Raw genomic sequence first — 17,184 nt, 5'->3', positions numbered from 1 at the left:
TTTCTTTGAACACCTCTACCTGTACACTAATGCATTCCTTACCTCTCACTTCTTTCCAAAAATATGAATTCCTACTGAACTGCACTGCAAGTGCTCTTGATGTCAACATACTTCTTTTTGTGTTCCTAATGACTATGTCTCCTTTATTATCACCACCTTACATTCATGTTCATTCCCTCTCTGCTCACTGGCATTATCACTGCAAAATGGAGATCTTCTACTATTGCCCCATGATACGTGAAGGCTAACCTCATCTTACCACTTCTGTCCTACTCGACTTAAACTGCCTTACAGATGGGCTTACCATCTTTCACCTAATCTAGATAATCACTAAAATGACTTTACTCCAAAATGTGAATACTCCCCTCCATCATGTGCTTCAAGGAGTACAAGAAATACATATTCTTCAATAACAAAATAATTACATTTGAAGATGCTAGAACTAATCATTGATTTCTTGTTAGCTCTATAAATATACTTTCAGTAAATATAAAATCTACATCCTTCTTTAGTATAACTCTTTATAGGTTCATAGGTACTTAGCTAGCTGCCTTTGTGGGCCATTTTAAACCTAACCAGTTTGCTTCAGTTAACCTATTCCATTTTACGTTAACTGGCTTTACTCATTCTCTGGTTGTTAATTATATATTACCCCTAGTATGTGTGTGTGTGTGTGTGTGTGTGTGTGTGTGTGTGTGTGTGTGTGTGTGTGTGTGTGTGTGTGTGTGTGTGTGTGTGTGTGTGTATGTGTGGTGTGTGTGCATGTGTGTCCATGTGTGTTTGTGTGTGTGTGTGTGTGTAGATATAGATATATAATTTGAGAGGACCCATGCATGAAATAAAGCATTTAGAAGCTGCCTCTGTCCATTAGTAGTACAGGGGACAATCTATAGATTTAAGCTGTGCTTCAACATGGACAGTGATAAGCTTTGTTTTATGTCAATATGGAGTCTGTTTCACAGCACTGGTATCCTCTGTGAGATATACCTGTCCCTCCAAACCATTTTGTTGATGTTGTAGAAGAGGTTTATATCCCTAGACTAATTATTTCTGATGCCATTTGACTTTCTGTGGTCATTGCATTTGTTAACTGTGTCTGATACATGCCAAAGAGGGGGCTATGGTTGATGACTGGCATAATGATGGCAGTGTAAATGAGGACAATGACATCTTAGACCCGAACAGAATCCCTTTGTTTATAAGCTGTGCAATAAAAAGACTTTCTTACAACAATGGACAGACAGTGTTGGTTGAAAAGATAGGTCAATGTCCACATAAGTTCCTAAATCCCAAACAACTGGTTCAGTTTTTAGGGGCGTATTGTCAGTATGGTAGTACAGGGTAATAGGTCCAACCAGACTGGTTGGCAGAGTGTCCTAAGTATGAAAGAGAAATACTGGATTATTCACCTGGGAGCTCTTTTTTCTCCAGGTTTGAATGACCATTTGTAATATATTTATATATATATTTATAATATATATATATTTATTAGTTATTTAACACCACATCTTGGCCTTATATTATTGTTATTACATTTATATTTTTGTTTAAATTGTATTATTCATGCACTGTTTGTGCATTTATGAATTCCTACTTATCAGTTAGGTTTCAGTGTGAAGCATGTCTTTAAATCTGATTTTGTAACTAATTGGTAACCATTTGGTCATTGGTTGATTAATTATTTATGTATATATAAGGAGCATGTCCTATGGAATTATCATGGTTGTTATCCTCACTGAAGAAGGTACTATACCGAAACTAGTTTGAGGTTATGGAGAGTGTTTGTGTCTTTGACACTATTTTACTTCATTAAAGCCTTTGGGAACCTGTTGCTGGCTCTTGTTTGTTCCTGTTCTGCTGTTGGGCCGTGCAAGCTTGCGTGGGTTAGTGTGTCACTGTGTGTTTTCCTCGCTGTTGGTGTTGGCTCCCTGGCTGTTGCAGAGATGACTCCTCTCCTTTGGAATTTGGACTTCCTCCTTATATGAAGAACATTTGGATTTATTGCATGCTTCGGTTTTTGAAGGCTCAAGAGTGGTGACTTTTTTTTTTTTTTATTACAGTTTGGACTTTTTTTCTTACATTTCCAAGCGTCTGGTTTTCATAAGACCGCCACGTTTCTTATGCTCTGTAATTGTCATATGGGAGCGTATAGGTTGTTGGCTGGTTTAATCTATCTATTGAATATGAGTTCACTATAATTGTGGGGAACCATTATATTCTTCTCGCCATTGTCTATGGGACTAGTTCTGTACGGGACTGGCAAGGTAGCATCACGGAATGTTTGCGGCAGGCATGGTTGGCTCTGTTTTCTAACAGGCGTACATTTTTGACTTTAACTTTGTATGTTCTTATTTTTATGAGGACACATTCAATAACTGTTTGCAGCAACGTCTTTCAGGATTGCTACGGTTCCATCGGTGGGCATTCCAATCTGATAATGAACTTGTTGAGGCCTACGCCATGATGGCGCCTTATCTTTGATGATTTAACAAATTCCTACTGGATTTTCTTTTCAGATTGGGACAATTTGTTCATTGGGTTGTGATTATACTGTCAGATGTGTCATAGTATTATCTATGTGAACATTATGTTTATGTTTAACATGTTGTAACAATATATGTATGTTTTTCAATGTTATTGCAATTGTGTATTGCAATTGTGTATTGGATGTTACGACTTTATTTCCTGGCCATAGGGGCAGGTACAGAATTATTCTTTGAGTTTATTTCCCAAGAAGGGTTTTACTCTCTAGATATTTGGGGCTTAGGTGAGACACACATATTATCTGTGTTCATTGTTACGATATGCTTATGACATATTTTTTGTGAATAGGTATAACATTGTGTGTGCTTGGAATACTATATGTCCTTTTTAGGAACTTGTAGAGTCCGTCGCTATGATGGTGCTTTCTTTTTGATCTCATACTATTTAACGAATTTCCACTGGATTTATTCCAGATTGGTATTTTGTTAATTGGGCTGTGATTATACAGTCGGATGTCCTATTGGAATTAGAAGGGTTATATGTGAATGTTATGTTTAGGCTTATATGCTCTAACAATACATGTACTCTTCTCAAATGTAATTGATATTTGGTACTATATGTTATGACCTCATTTTTTTGTAATAGGGGTTGATATATAATCACTTTTCAGCCTAATTTTGTGGGGCTTGATTTCAGGATACTTGGGGCTTTTGTGATAGTTCTATACAATTCGTACCTATTATTATAACAATATGTTAATATAATTGGTTGATTATCAGGTACAATATTGTGTGAGTTTTGCATATCACAAGTCGTTCAGGTCAGATACATGTATATTTTTATAATGGAAATGTCTTTCATATTATATGGGCCTTGGTAAACTATGGTACTTATGTATAATTGTTATACAGGGACTATATAATAGGGTAATCATACATTATTATGGTATATGTGTGCTTAACCCTATGGGTTTGGGTATATTTTGTTATCTGATCACATTTATTGTGGTCATGCCCATTATTTTATAGACATTTTCATTTTTGTAACATTATGACTGTTTCTGGATAGGACTTCATAACAATGTCAGCTATTATTAGGGATGGACTCCTATTGAGTTGACAACATTTGGTTCAGTACATCCTTTTGCATTATTGTTATTCTATGGCCATTTTAGTTATGGTATGGTAACATCTTTATGGAGTCATTTGATTAGGGCTCTTTTAAAGAACTTTTTCCTACCCTTTGAACTTATGTGTTTTGGCATATGTTAATGATTGCATTACATGCATTGTCTACTTTAGGCAGTGACAAATTTATATATTTTTTCTTATATTGTCTACACAAAAAATTTTTTTGGATTTGACAATTACAATTGGACATCTTTTGATTATTATATGAGGCATGTCTTATAGTTTAATTTTCTAGTTCAGTGTATGGGGGATGACTCCATTCCATTTGGAACAGTATGTTCAATGATATATACTAGGTCCGGGTAGATTATATTTATTCATTGTTTCTTGAATTTTGTTTTTGGGTCTCAATATTGGGTTACTTCCTTGGATGACTGATCAACACACGCTTTCTAACATGGATTTGGACCATATATTATCAGGGTTGTGTGCTGATAGGGAGGATATAGCCATTTTGGCCTTGTGGGAAGCCCAAGCAACAACCAAAATATAAACAACCCAAATATTGAAGGGGTTGTGATTTGGCATTCTTGGACAAAGGACTCAGAGGGCTAAGAGCCAATATTTGGCATTTAAGGTTGTTCAAGGCCTATTTTCATAAAGGCTTGGGTGGGAAGATGTGAACAGCGACTCACAGAGGAATGGCATGATCCCCTAAGGAAGGGTTCAATGGTATTTGTGAAGATTTTATTGGATTATTATGAAAGAACTGTAGATATTTTGCTTAAGGAAGTTCAAGATCTAAGTATGGAATGCCAAAATATAAGGATAGTAATAAATATCCTAGTTGTGTTTGTCCAAGGAACTTACGGTTTATGATAATATGGTGAAGGATCGAAAACTTAAAAAATTTTCCAGGGATATACAGGATTATGAGAGAGGTCAGCCATTTCAGGTTCAAAGGACTGTTAGATTCAGGGACGGGACCAATGGTAAATGTGGGTAAATCAAAGAAAAGACCTAGGTCAATTTTAAAACACCATGATTCCAGTTACACCAGTACCTCAGGAGAGGAGTCATCCTACACTGACAGCGAGGGAGGCACCAGTGTCAGATCCCTGTAAAGAAAAATCAATCTAAGTTCCCTTTAGACATGTTGGGAAATCGGGGAGGAAGCATAAGAGCAGATACAAATACAGACTCTATGATTAGTTCAGGCATTGCTGAACAAATAGTTCAACCTTTTGATAATGTCTTAAATTTGTCTGATCATATACTTACTAAGGAACAATATTGTGTTCTTAATAAAGGATTGGGTTTTGTCCCAAGTTTTTCTCAGACCATTATTCAGTATCGGTTGATGTTATTGAATTTTGTAGGAAGTTGAATTTAAAATTTTTTTCAGGATCAGAGTAACCATGTCACTCAAAGATCTACTGATGTTATTTTTAAAATCACATTCCAGCCTCCAATGAATAAAAGTTGGGATTTTTCAACAAAGCGGTTTTGAGGACCACCATTTTCCTAACTTTAATATTAATATAGCCCAGGACAATATCACACCTTCAGAGAAGCTTTGTTTGAATTGAGACAAAATCACAATATTGTCATCATCCAGGCGGATTGAACAATGACTATTATGTACAGGAAGGATTAAGACAGTTGTCTGATGCCCAATGCTATAAGCACATGAGGATAGATCCCACACCCCAGTTTAAACATGACATTGACGCATTCATCCAACAAGCAGTACAAGAAGGTATTATTTCATCTAAAACTGCCAGTCATCTTCAAGTTGATGATCCACAAAAGCAGATTCTTTATCTGTTACCCAAAATTCACAAGTCTCTCAGTGCTCCTCCTGGGAGACCTATTGTGTCTGGTCATGGATCCCTTACAGAACCTATATCGGTTTTTCTAACATCATATCTTAAGCCACTATTGCCTATGGTCAGATACAGGACACAGTTTTTAAACATCGTGGTTGATACGATCCAGATTGGATAATGTGTACTTTAGTGAAATCCGGCTGGCACTATTGGCTCCAAAGATCTGATCTATACCCACCTGGATTTAACACGCTACTAGTATGTTTGTCAGAGCATGTTTTGAACAAAAATGTTTTTTTCTTCCAGGGTGATTGCTATTGGCAACTCAGAGGTACAGCATACCTGGAGGAATGTCTCATATATGATCCTTTGCATAATATTTACTTAGAGGAGATGGATATTTGGAGCGTTATCTTGATGATTGTTGGATGGTGTGGGCGTGCGAATGTAGACTATTTGATGGAATTTGTGGAACATTTGAACAGCAATGTTTGGGGTATTGAATTCTCTATAACATACCATAAGTGTACCATTGATTTTTGGATGTCACGGTATATCGGAATGAGGACAATACCCTAGCACTAAAATACACAGGAAGTATCCACAATTTAATACATTACTTTTCATCGTCAGCAGCACCACGCGCCACACCATCCGCAACATCCCTAAATCACAATATATTAATTCATCTCCTCAGGATCATGAAGATGCCATCAAGGATTTAAATTATAGATTTCTGGATAGAGGTTATTCTATGAGGGACATATCTAGTGCCAGGTTGTGGACAGACCAGCAGTCTAGATCAGATCTTTTAAAATATCAGAGTAGGGATACTGTTAAAGGTGATACCATTAGATTTATTACCACATTTGGGAAAAATCATCAATTGATCAGAAGTGTGTTGAACAATAATTGGAATATACTTTTGGCTAATGAACATCTTCGTCATATTTTGACTGACCAATGTTCTATTTCTTACAGGAGGGCAAAACTTTGGGCACGTTGTTTTCTCATTATAAACATGAGGACAGTGGAGGTGCAACATACAGACAACTTAGGCTTTCTGGTGATGAGTTGTTGGGGACTTTGGTCATTGCACTTCCTGTTTAAGTATTAACAAAACTAAGGAATTTTCTAGTGCCAATACTAGTAAGATATTTGATATCATTATATTTGCCAATTGTTCAACATGCTGGGTGATTTATTTAGCTATATGTCAGTGTCAAGCTTTTTATGTGGGTAAAACCTCAAGGTCCCTCGAACTAGAATTGGAGAACATCGTAGTGACATTCGGACTCATAAAATCAGTAATGCATTATATCAACATACTGTTAAGCATCCATCTGCTAAATTTATATTCTGTGCCATTGATAAAGTACAGGGTAATAGGTCCAACCAGACTGGTTGGCAGAGTGTCCTAAGTATGAAAGAGAAATACTGGATTATTCACCTGGGAGCTCTTTTTTCTCCAGGTTTGAATGACCATTTGTAATATATTTATATATATATTTATAATATATATATATTTATTAGTTATTTAACACCACATCTTGGCCTTATATTATTGTTATTACATTTATATTTTTGTTTAAATTGTATTATTCATGCACTGTTTGTGCATTTATGAATTCCTACTTATCAGTTAGGTTTCAGTGTGAAGCATGTCTTTAAATCTGATTTTGTAACTAATTGGTAACCATTTGGTCATTGGTTGATTAATTATTTATGTATATATAAGGAGCATGTCCTATGGAATTATCATGGTTGTTATCCTCACTGAAGAAGGTACTATACCGAAACTAGTTTGAGGTTATGGAGAGTGTTTGTGTCTTTGACACTATTTTACTTCATTAAAGCCTTTGGGAACCTGTTGCTGGCTCTTGTTTGTTCCAGTATGGTAGTTTCCCAGGATAGATGACTTTCCAAAAGATATGTAAATACAATTAGCTGCTTCCAGTATTTTCCCATTCTCAATGTTACTATATAAGAACATAAGTAATGACATGTTAAGTTTTTGTTTTACTGTCATTATGCCTGAAAGAGACTTTCACAAGATGCATTCCTCCATATGGAATTCTCTTCATTGCAAATCAGAAACTATCCAAATCCTATGACATTTAAGTTGAGAAACCCAACTCATTTATCCAGTTCTGAATAACGCAAGTTTTACATTACAGTACGTTTGTTCTCTTACCAACTAAGCTCAAACTTATGTTATCCTATCTGTTTGCTTCCTTGATTAAATACATTGATACCAAACATATTCATTAGTGTTACAGTCCAAGTACTCTTAGTATTTTAAAATCTTTTTTTATTTATTTATTTATTAATTGTTATTGTTAAGATAGGTGAAGGTGCCAGCCTAGCCAGATAGAATTTTGTAGATAATTCTATCATTTGTAAATATTAATATAAGCCACAGGCTTGTTCTCTTAAATGGGAAAAATGATGTTAACTGTGGAACTGCAAAAATGTGACAAACAGTGCACTCTGCTATAACAAAGCTAATAAGTCACTTCTTTGATGTCAAAACCTGGAGCCGATATGTCTGGCTGAAGGAATTCTGGTTATTGTCTTGAGACCAGAATTAATTGCTAGAATTTGCATGTATAAATTCTTTTATTGTTCTGGCTTCCTGACCAGCTGCAAGATCAAAGGCTATTATCCTCTAAGAAATAATGTAAACTGAAATGAATCAGTGGTATTGTGTTATCAATTTAAGGACAGACAGAATGTGAGCATTTGTCTTGAGAACATCCAACTCACCACTCTGCCAGTTTTCTATATGTAAGTAGGATATTAGACTTTAGTGTTTCTCTTAGAAATAGCTAGGAATTGGAAAGATTAGACTAAGTGTTTTTCTGTGTTGATGTGAGAACTTTTTTACGGTATTATTTTAAGTATTTCTCTGTGATCTCTGAATTCTTGATTAGCACTGTGTAGTAAGAAGTATTGTCTTGTGTTTTTATTATTTATTATGAAATATTTTTAAACATTTCAACTGTGGCTGTTTTGTGTAGAGATAATTTAAGCTCTAAGAGTGGATTGCATGTATATAGTGATACTGTACCAAGTCACTCTAGTAAGCCTTGACTGTTCAGTCACACTTACCATTTGGATAATAATATTGCACAGTAATAACTGGACCCTTTCAGTAGGGCCTTTGAGTAGCTGATATTAGTGGGTGTTGGCAGCTGGTACTACCTTTTAGACTGGGCAAAAAAGGGGCACATCTGGAGAACCTGTGCCAGCCTTCTCCAGGGGTGTCTGTGTGGTTGTATATAACTCTTATTTCAAAGTGTGTGTGTGAGTCACCTACTTGGGCAGGGACACAAAGCACTGGTTGGACAGAGAGGGTGCTGGAGGTTTTAGCATGCCCACTAGCTGAGATCTGGACCCTATAGCTGTGCCTGTGGAGAGTCGTATTGGGGACCTGGAGAGAAAGGGAGAAACCAGCCCCAGACTGACTGTGATCTCTGTGTACTCTTAAGGGAAATAGTACTTTAATGTGTGTGTATTTATTATCCTTTGCCTATATGGATGTCCCTCACTGGTGTTAGTGGTGAGGATTGAGGCTCCTTGATTGCTGGGCCAGTGCATGGGTGTCACAGTTGCCTCTGTAAAGGGATACATGTTTCAGTACAGAAACATTAGCTGCAATGGAATTTGTCACCTGTGTTCAAGTCAAATACTTTGATTACTCTTATAGGCGGACTTGGTTTTAATGAGATTACAACAGTCTTTACTGCCAAAAGTGCTCAATCTCAGAGTTAGTATATTCATAGAAGCACTGGTATAGTGGTGCAAGGTGGCTTGCTCCACTGCAAAAGCACTTTTTTCTGTTGTTAAAAATCAATTTTTTTCACTTCTGAATTTATGTTGCTACTGTTTGTCAGATCAGTTAATGCTATGTCAATAAATTACTATGCATTCCTCTGTGAAGATGACTGTAACCTTTGTATGTATGTCTTTTTGCACATATGAAACATTCTACAATTCCATATGAAGCCATGGTCATGGCTGAAAAAGGTCAGCTGCCCATGGTTTAGAAATTTCAATAACTAAAAAAGTAAACATGAAAAACAAAACTAATTTGCTTCTAGTTATATGGGCTCCTGTACTCTCTCTTTTCAAGCAGAAATGCAGTGCTAACTCTGTCACCCACTCAAATTTCACTTGTATTTTTTTATTAAAAATGTTAAGCAAACATACTAATTCTCCTACAAATATATTTGTTCATGTCTGCTGGTAACCCATCGATCACAGAGCTTTCCTGCTTATTAACTTCCACATCTTTGCTTTTATTTCTTATGCACTAAAAGATACTTATCAACTCCTTTCCTTTATTGCTTAGCTTGTTTGCTGTTCTTTCTAATTTGCTATTGATAAATCATGCTATGTTTCTATTACCACTTTATTTCTTTACTTCTTCATTTCAAGTACCATCCTTTTCTTAGTCACCAAGATATTTATAAATTAACTTTACATTGTCTTTACTCGACAAAAGCTGCTTTAATGTTCAGCCATCGAATTAAAATATCATTGAACAGCTAATAATCAAATGTTAAGCACCGAATGTGGAAATTACCGAACAAGCTTATCTCCGAAAATAATAGTCGGCCAACATCATGAACAGCATTCATAAAAACACCTTTTTAACCAAGGTGGGGGCTACACCCCCCACAACCCCCTAACTATATATACCAACTCACAGCTCACACTACAGAGGGGAATAGGGCACATTTAAAAAAGGGTTTGTTTAGCTTACTTTACACATCCCGGTACTTCCTGCTTGTTGGCCAACTATGGCCATTCGATGATATTATTTTTGGAGATAAGCTTGTCTGGTAATTTCCATATTTGGTATTTAACATTTGATTAGTAGCTGTTCAATGACATTTTAATTCAGTGACTGGACATAGACCCACAACAGCTGTCCTATGTCGATATGTGGTGCCTTTTTATCTATATTTTTAACACCCAATATCTTCTTTTCATATATTCACATACATCACAATTAGATTATTTACCTTATCTTTATTGTTAATATGAAATTTTAGCAGCATTATAATCTTCCATTTCCTTCTTTTTTATTATATTCTTCTTATTAAATTTACATGACTTTCTGCACAAAAGTTTACAAGATTGGAAATTTCACTCAGACTGTACCTATAGTTTCTCAAGTTTCCACAAATTCCACTTGCTTTCCTGCAATAATTCTTTATCCCAGCATCACCCTACAGAAACATTAAAGGCTTTTATAGCACCTCATCTTTTTTCCTTTCACTACAATATATTATTGTCAATGTGTGGGTAATATGTGACTTCCATCTTTCTACCAACCATTCTGTTCGTAATCAAACACAAAAAATATGTTACTGATGTTCTGGTCCCTGTCATACAGGTGCAGTTTGGGTTTCATCATAAAAGCATTTTTAAATATATATGTATATAATCATACCTCATTCTCCCAATATCTTTATTTGCAAATTACAGCTGAGTTTTTCATCTATGTCTATATATTAAACTACTCCCCATATATCACTTTTTGCTTTGCACACACAAAAAGAAAATTTCTTTCTTCTGTCTTCTACTTCTCTTTGTTTTTGCCACTAAACTGACATCATTAAGCTCCTCCACTTTAATAGGACTCAATGATTTAAATGTAATACTGTAAAGTGTATATATATATATATATATATATATATATATATATATATATATATATATATATATATATATATATATATATATATATATATAGGGTCTATATTAGAACATTGAAGTTTCAAAACTTTGAATGTTCTAATATCGAACCTTATTCAGTGAAAGCTAAAAATATCAAAGCAACAGAAAACTGAATTTTTTCCTAGGGAAAGAATTTGGTTGTCCATTTCTGTTGCTTCGGTATTTTCAGCGCTGTGGTGGAAGGTTACGGGTCAGGATCAGGTAAGTGTGCGATTGAGTGCGGGTTAGGTTAGTTAGGGTTAGGGTGTGAGTTAGGTATGTGTGCGATTGTGTGGACGTGAGGGTTAGGGCGGGTTAGATGAGTTAGGTTTAGGGCGCGGGTCAGGTAAGTGTGTGAATGTGTGGATGTGAGCGTTAGGGTAGGGTAGGTGAGTTAGGGTTAGGGCGCGGGTGAGGTGAGTGTGCGACAGTGACAGATCTTAGGGTTTGGATTTGGGTTAAGGTAAGTGGATAGTTAGTGGTGTGTGTATAGTTTAGTGTAGGGTTAGGTGTAAGATTTTAGGTGTATGTGTGTGGATTGATGTTTGTTTGGTGTGCTTGTATGTATGTATGTGTTTTGGAACAGAAAATTTTTTCCCTAGGAAAAAGTTTGCTGTTTTGCATGTTCGATGTTTTCAGCTTTCGCTGAATAGGGTTCGTATATTAGAACATTCGAAGTTTTGAAACTTCGATGTTCTAATATAGACCCATATATATATACATATATATATATATATATATATATATATATATATATATATATATATATATGTATATATATATATATATATACACACACACACACACACACACACACACACACACACACACACACACACACACACACACTGTATAATAGGACTTAATTTAAATGTAATATAAACTGTAATTATATATATATATATATATATATATATATATTTATATAAACTGTATTAGGGCTTAATAATAATTTAAATGGGATAGGACTTGTTTGTTCTATATTTCTCCAAAGTCATTGTGCATACAGTCTATCATCAAATGTAATTCTTCCAGAAACAGTACATCTTCCTTTGGTTGCTTGTTCACTTTTTTACTGCTCACATCTGACTCATAGAATGACCCAGAGGACAGCCACTACTTTCTGTGGAGTTTTCAAGGTAAAGGAGGAAAGAGAAGTATATTATCAGTTCTGTCCTTTGAATCACACATGCTCCCACATCTACTCACAATTTACAGTTTCTGATCCATCTTATTGGATGTCTTTGGAATGTGGGAGGAAGCCAAAGCACCACAGAAAACACCCACATGAATACAAAGAGGACTTGTAGGCCAAGCACAGAAGGCACTTCAGCCAAGAATTGAATGATAGACTCTCTTGTACAACTGCGACCCTTAGTGCGATTGTGTGACCTATCCTTATTTAAATAATTGCCCACCATCTGTTACTTTAGTACACTCAAGTGTACAAGAATTGGTGTTTTTCTGTTGTAGTACAGATGGGAGTGTTCTCTACTGATATTTTATTTGAGCCTTTATCTTAGTGTACTCATATTTCCTTTTCTAAAAGTGTTACCCTACTACTGTGGTTCATGCTGTGGTATACTGATGCAAAACATACTATTCTTGGAGAGACTTTCTGTTGAACTTTCTTAAATAAGAGGGAGGCATATTTTCTGCTCTTGCCAAAATGTTGTTCTGCTGTTAGCCATGGGCAAGGTGATACATCTTATGATGGCTCAGTGATGAGACTTTAGGGTGGGAATATGCAACACTTGTGATCAGCTGTACATGTTTAAAACTGACATTTATTTGAAAGAGTAAGGAAAACTGAATTATTATTAGTTCAGCAAGCAAATTATGAGTAGCATCAATGTTCCCAAGGTGGCAATATGTTAACTTTCAGCAAAATCAATACTAATAACAATGTTCATACAAAACACATTCAATATTCCAAACTAGAAGCTCCATTATAATCTAAGATAGTATTATAAGGTACACAGATCACCATCTATGCATCAGTATGGCGACTGCATCCATATATATGCCACAGAAGGGTGAATGTCTAGCTTCAAAATATGCTTTCTGTAGCATCAATTTCATGATAATTTCAGTTAGTTAGAAATAAGTTTAAATAGTTCCATCATTAAAATTTCTGAGAGAGAGAGAGAGATACCATACCCTTTAAGAGACATGGATCTAAACTATCACAAGTCCACTAAAATGCATTACTAAATTCCACATATTGCAGAAGGCATGTCACGTGCATCTAACTGCAGATCTTGGAAACATTTCTGGAGAGGTATCTCATGTATTTTAAAAAGAATAGGGTGATAAGCTGAATTATATATAGTGATACAGTCAGTTGGAATAACAGATATAAAACATGCAGACATAGATACAGAAAATATTCCAAAAAGCCCCAGTTCCATAAAAACACACATCATAAAAAGTTGGTAAGTGCATAGTGACTCTTCTGGAGTCTGGCAAAAACATTGGAAATTCACGACATTGCCAAATGTTTGCAAATGTGGATTATGCATATTTGAGTGATAATTTGTGAAAATTTCACCACATATGCAATGTTTGCAAAAATAGAATGATACTTTGCGTCACTAATAAAATATTTGCAGTTAGTCTGTTTCACTCAACAGTGGAAAGAATGTGTTATAAGTTAATTATACCTAGAAATGTTATATCAGCAGCTAGTATTTTACTGTAAAAAATTAAGCTGCATAGGCAGGCCATTTTAATCAATGGGGTGTTAGAATGTATTAAGTTTAAATTGAAGCAATTATCATAGAAGGTCGATGAAGCAGCTTTGGAGATCTATGCTGCAGACAATTCTAAAATTTAAATTTAAAAACTACATCACATATTTTATTGATGTAGTCAGAAAATTGTATCTGTTTTCATGTGTGTAGAGGTCCAAAATCTGTCTCAGGTAAAATATCTGAACCACTTAAAGTAAATATGATTGTTGACATTGATGTACAGTTTAAAATTTGACTCAGTCCCTTCTTCCTACTGTATACTCAGTAGATATTATGAAAATATGGCATTCACATCATTCATTTTCCAGTGCTACAATGTTGTGAGTTTTTGCATGATGCCTGAAATTTTCTTAGATGATAGTCACATGGTAGATTTGTACCAATAAAGCAATAGTGTAGAACTTTCTGATGGGGGTATATGGAGCTCATAGGTTAGTACTAGGCTAACTGCCCTTGTGAGACATTTTAAGCCTAGCCAATTATCCTTGGTGAGACTCAAACCCTGCACTTTGTGTTTGTAAGGCTAACACCTTAACCATTAGGTCACCCTCCCAACCCTCATTGCAAATATGCATCAGTTCCCCCACATATACTCCATAAAATGTTGTGAATAACACCCTGAAAGAAATAACTTATTCTTTAGGTTGATTCTAACTGCCAAAAAATCCTTTCACTTTAAATATAGGATGCTTTCTCAGCATTTTGAGCATCATGCAGCTTAACGATGTAAAAATGACAGGGCATCCATTTGCACGATGCAGCAGCCTTTACTGAAAATAAATGGAGACCTAAGAGAAATAATGCATTATGGTTTTCTTCAAAGGTTCATAGACAAATACTTGGCTTGCTGCCTTGAAGGGACATTTTAACCCTAGCTAATAACTCGAGGCCATAATCAAACCCTGTATTTTGTGTTTGTGAGGTGAAAAACTTAACTATTATGCCAAACCTACATCTCTCATCTCTAAATGAGAATGGCATACTTAAAGTATTATGGAGTACATAACTCATTCACTGTCCATTTACTACAAAAGTTATGAGTCATGCTGGCCTAGTATTTATGTCTGTTTATCCAGGTTTTCTGAGCCATACAAGCAAAAGAACTCCATGTTACTGAAACACAAACTATACCTTAAAAACTGAAAAGAAATTAGCCCTATCTGAACAAATATTACGCATATTCCAATTTAAAATGATATCCTTTTCAATTATCTTAATGTTTATATGTAGTAAAGCACAGTGTGCAGTAGTTAATCATGTCTCTTGCTATATTCTGCCTGCAAGACCATCTCTGAAATGTTATTTATTTGTCTTTTATTGGTAGAGATTTTAAAGTAAGCAAAACTTCTAATAAAACAACAAACATTCCTTTCATACTTATTTTTGTAATACACATGTCATGACATGAGTTTAAATGGGACATACAAAAATGACAACAAAACTGGTTCTGTAGTAGGTCTACTTTTAAATGATAATTACAATGGCATGGGGCGTGCAAAATATTTTACATATATTTTGCATATAGGTATTTTGTATATATATATATAGATATACTATAAGTAGATATATACATACATACATACACACACATATGCATACATACACACAGGCACACACACGATGGAATTGTGAAACAAAATAATCATTTTAAAGACGGATCATCCCAGTCATAGCAGTAATGATTCAATGAGTTTCAGAAATGGTCACTCAGGTTTTTCTTTCATGTCTCTTTTCTTGTAAATTCTGTAAACACTCTATCTTTGCATGTCCTACATTTCCTGATTGTTCTTTTAAACTGAAACATGGCAAAAACACATTAAAACATATCCAGCTGTCTGTTATTTGGTAACCATTTGAAAGGTACGACTCCACATGCAGAGTCCCATAATGGAAAGAACGTAAATATAAACATCCAGACTTACTTATATTAAGTCCAAGATTGCCATTTTTTCAAAATATTACTTTTTTCCAGGATATGGAGATCTCAGAATTGGTATATACAAGTTTGGGAGTGACTGAGGCTTGACTATGTGCAAAAAAAGTATTTTTAAAGCAGAAAAGCAATGTTCAGTATTTGTTTTTCTCCTGCATTTTCATTTTTTTTCTTTTTTCATTTTTCTGTTGTGACTTGGCATTGCTGTTCTGATATTCCGATAGGGAGCTCTATTATTATCTGTACAGATGCATTATGAAATCCAGAAATAATGTAATTAAGTAAAGTAATTCATAATGACGAAATGTGTTCATAACAGCTATACCTAACAACTACAATGAAATGAATGTCAGAGGCCTTTACTTGCTTCAGGTCCTTTTCAGAGTTTTGTACTGTGATCTTGGCTGTGTTATTGCAATGCTTGATAATACATACTAAGCCATATTCCTGCTGTGAGTTTCAAATTATGCAGCCTAATCTTTCACCATCATATATTGCTACAAAACTCACAGAATCAATCCTTCTGGTTAGTGTACCTATGAGGATTACTCATCCTATTTGTATTTTATAGGACCTGATCTCTGTTAAGTTCATCAGAGACCTATTTGTCATCATAGTCTTCAAAAATAAGTAGCATGGCCACATGTGATGTCACAGCTGATAGATACCATGGCAATATCTGACTTTAAAAAAATACTCATAAATTTATGAAGTGGTTTACCTATACACTTTGCAAGATACTTTTTTTTTTCATTTCTGAGAGAGGACTGCCAACAAAGTAATAGGGTCCAGAACAAAATACATTATTTTTTTTGTGTTTCTGAGCCATAACAATATGTCAGTAAAAAAAAAAAAAACAACAACAAATGTAAAAAGCACTGCAGTTATATCACACACAACTGTTTTTTTCCCTGTAAAATACTTGTCATGGTTATCCTAACTATACTACTGTTTTTATAGCCTGCATTGAAGACAGAATGAATGCAGTTGTACTGGAAATGTTTCTTTGATGGGATAAGCTGGATGTTTAATTATTTGTTTTTTATTTATTTATTTATTGATTGATTGATTTTGGAGGGGGTGAAGATTTCTAGCCAGGATGCTCATGACTGTTTTCTAACAATGCCATCCTTTTCTCGCTCTCTTAGGGTGTGCTTTTCTTACATACTGTGCCCGGGAGTCTGCTCTGAAGGCCCAAAGTGCATTACATGAACAGAAGACGCTTCCTGGGGTAGGTCTGATCAGCTGTCAAACACTTTCTCAAGAAAAAAACAGTATTACATTACTAAAGATTACAGGGATGGATAAATCATAAAGAAAAAGAACCT

General features: G+C 35.1%; 1 protein-coding gene across 3 annotated transcripts in view; it reads left to right on the top strand.

Annotated features, from left to right (window-relative positions):
• LOC122806720 (CUGBP Elav-like family member 4) overlaps positions 1–17,184 on the top strand; it is a 1,919,882-nt gene that overhangs the window by 365,292 nt on the left and 1,537,406 nt on the right. For all 3 annotated transcript variants that reach the window (XM_044077371.1, XM_044077372.1, XM_044077370.1), the window contains exon 2: positions 17,005–17,087. In XM_044077371.1, coding sequence (XP_043933306.1) covers positions 17,005–17,087 — 83 coding nt within the window. The remainder of the gene's footprint in view (positions 1–17,004; positions 17,088–17,184) is intronic.

The sequence above is a fragment of the Protopterus annectens genome, chromosome 7.part0 (assembly GCF_019279795.1).
Source record: "Protopterus annectens isolate FY-2018-M chromosome 7.part0, PAN1.0, whole genome shotgun sequence".
In the NCBI taxonomy this organism is placed as follows: domain Eukaryota; kingdom Metazoa; phylum Chordata; order Ceratodontiformes; family Protopteridae; genus Protopterus; species Protopterus annectens.
The sequence above is the reverse complement of the archived record's forward strand: the minus strand, read 5'-3'. Positions and strand labels throughout refer to the sequence as shown.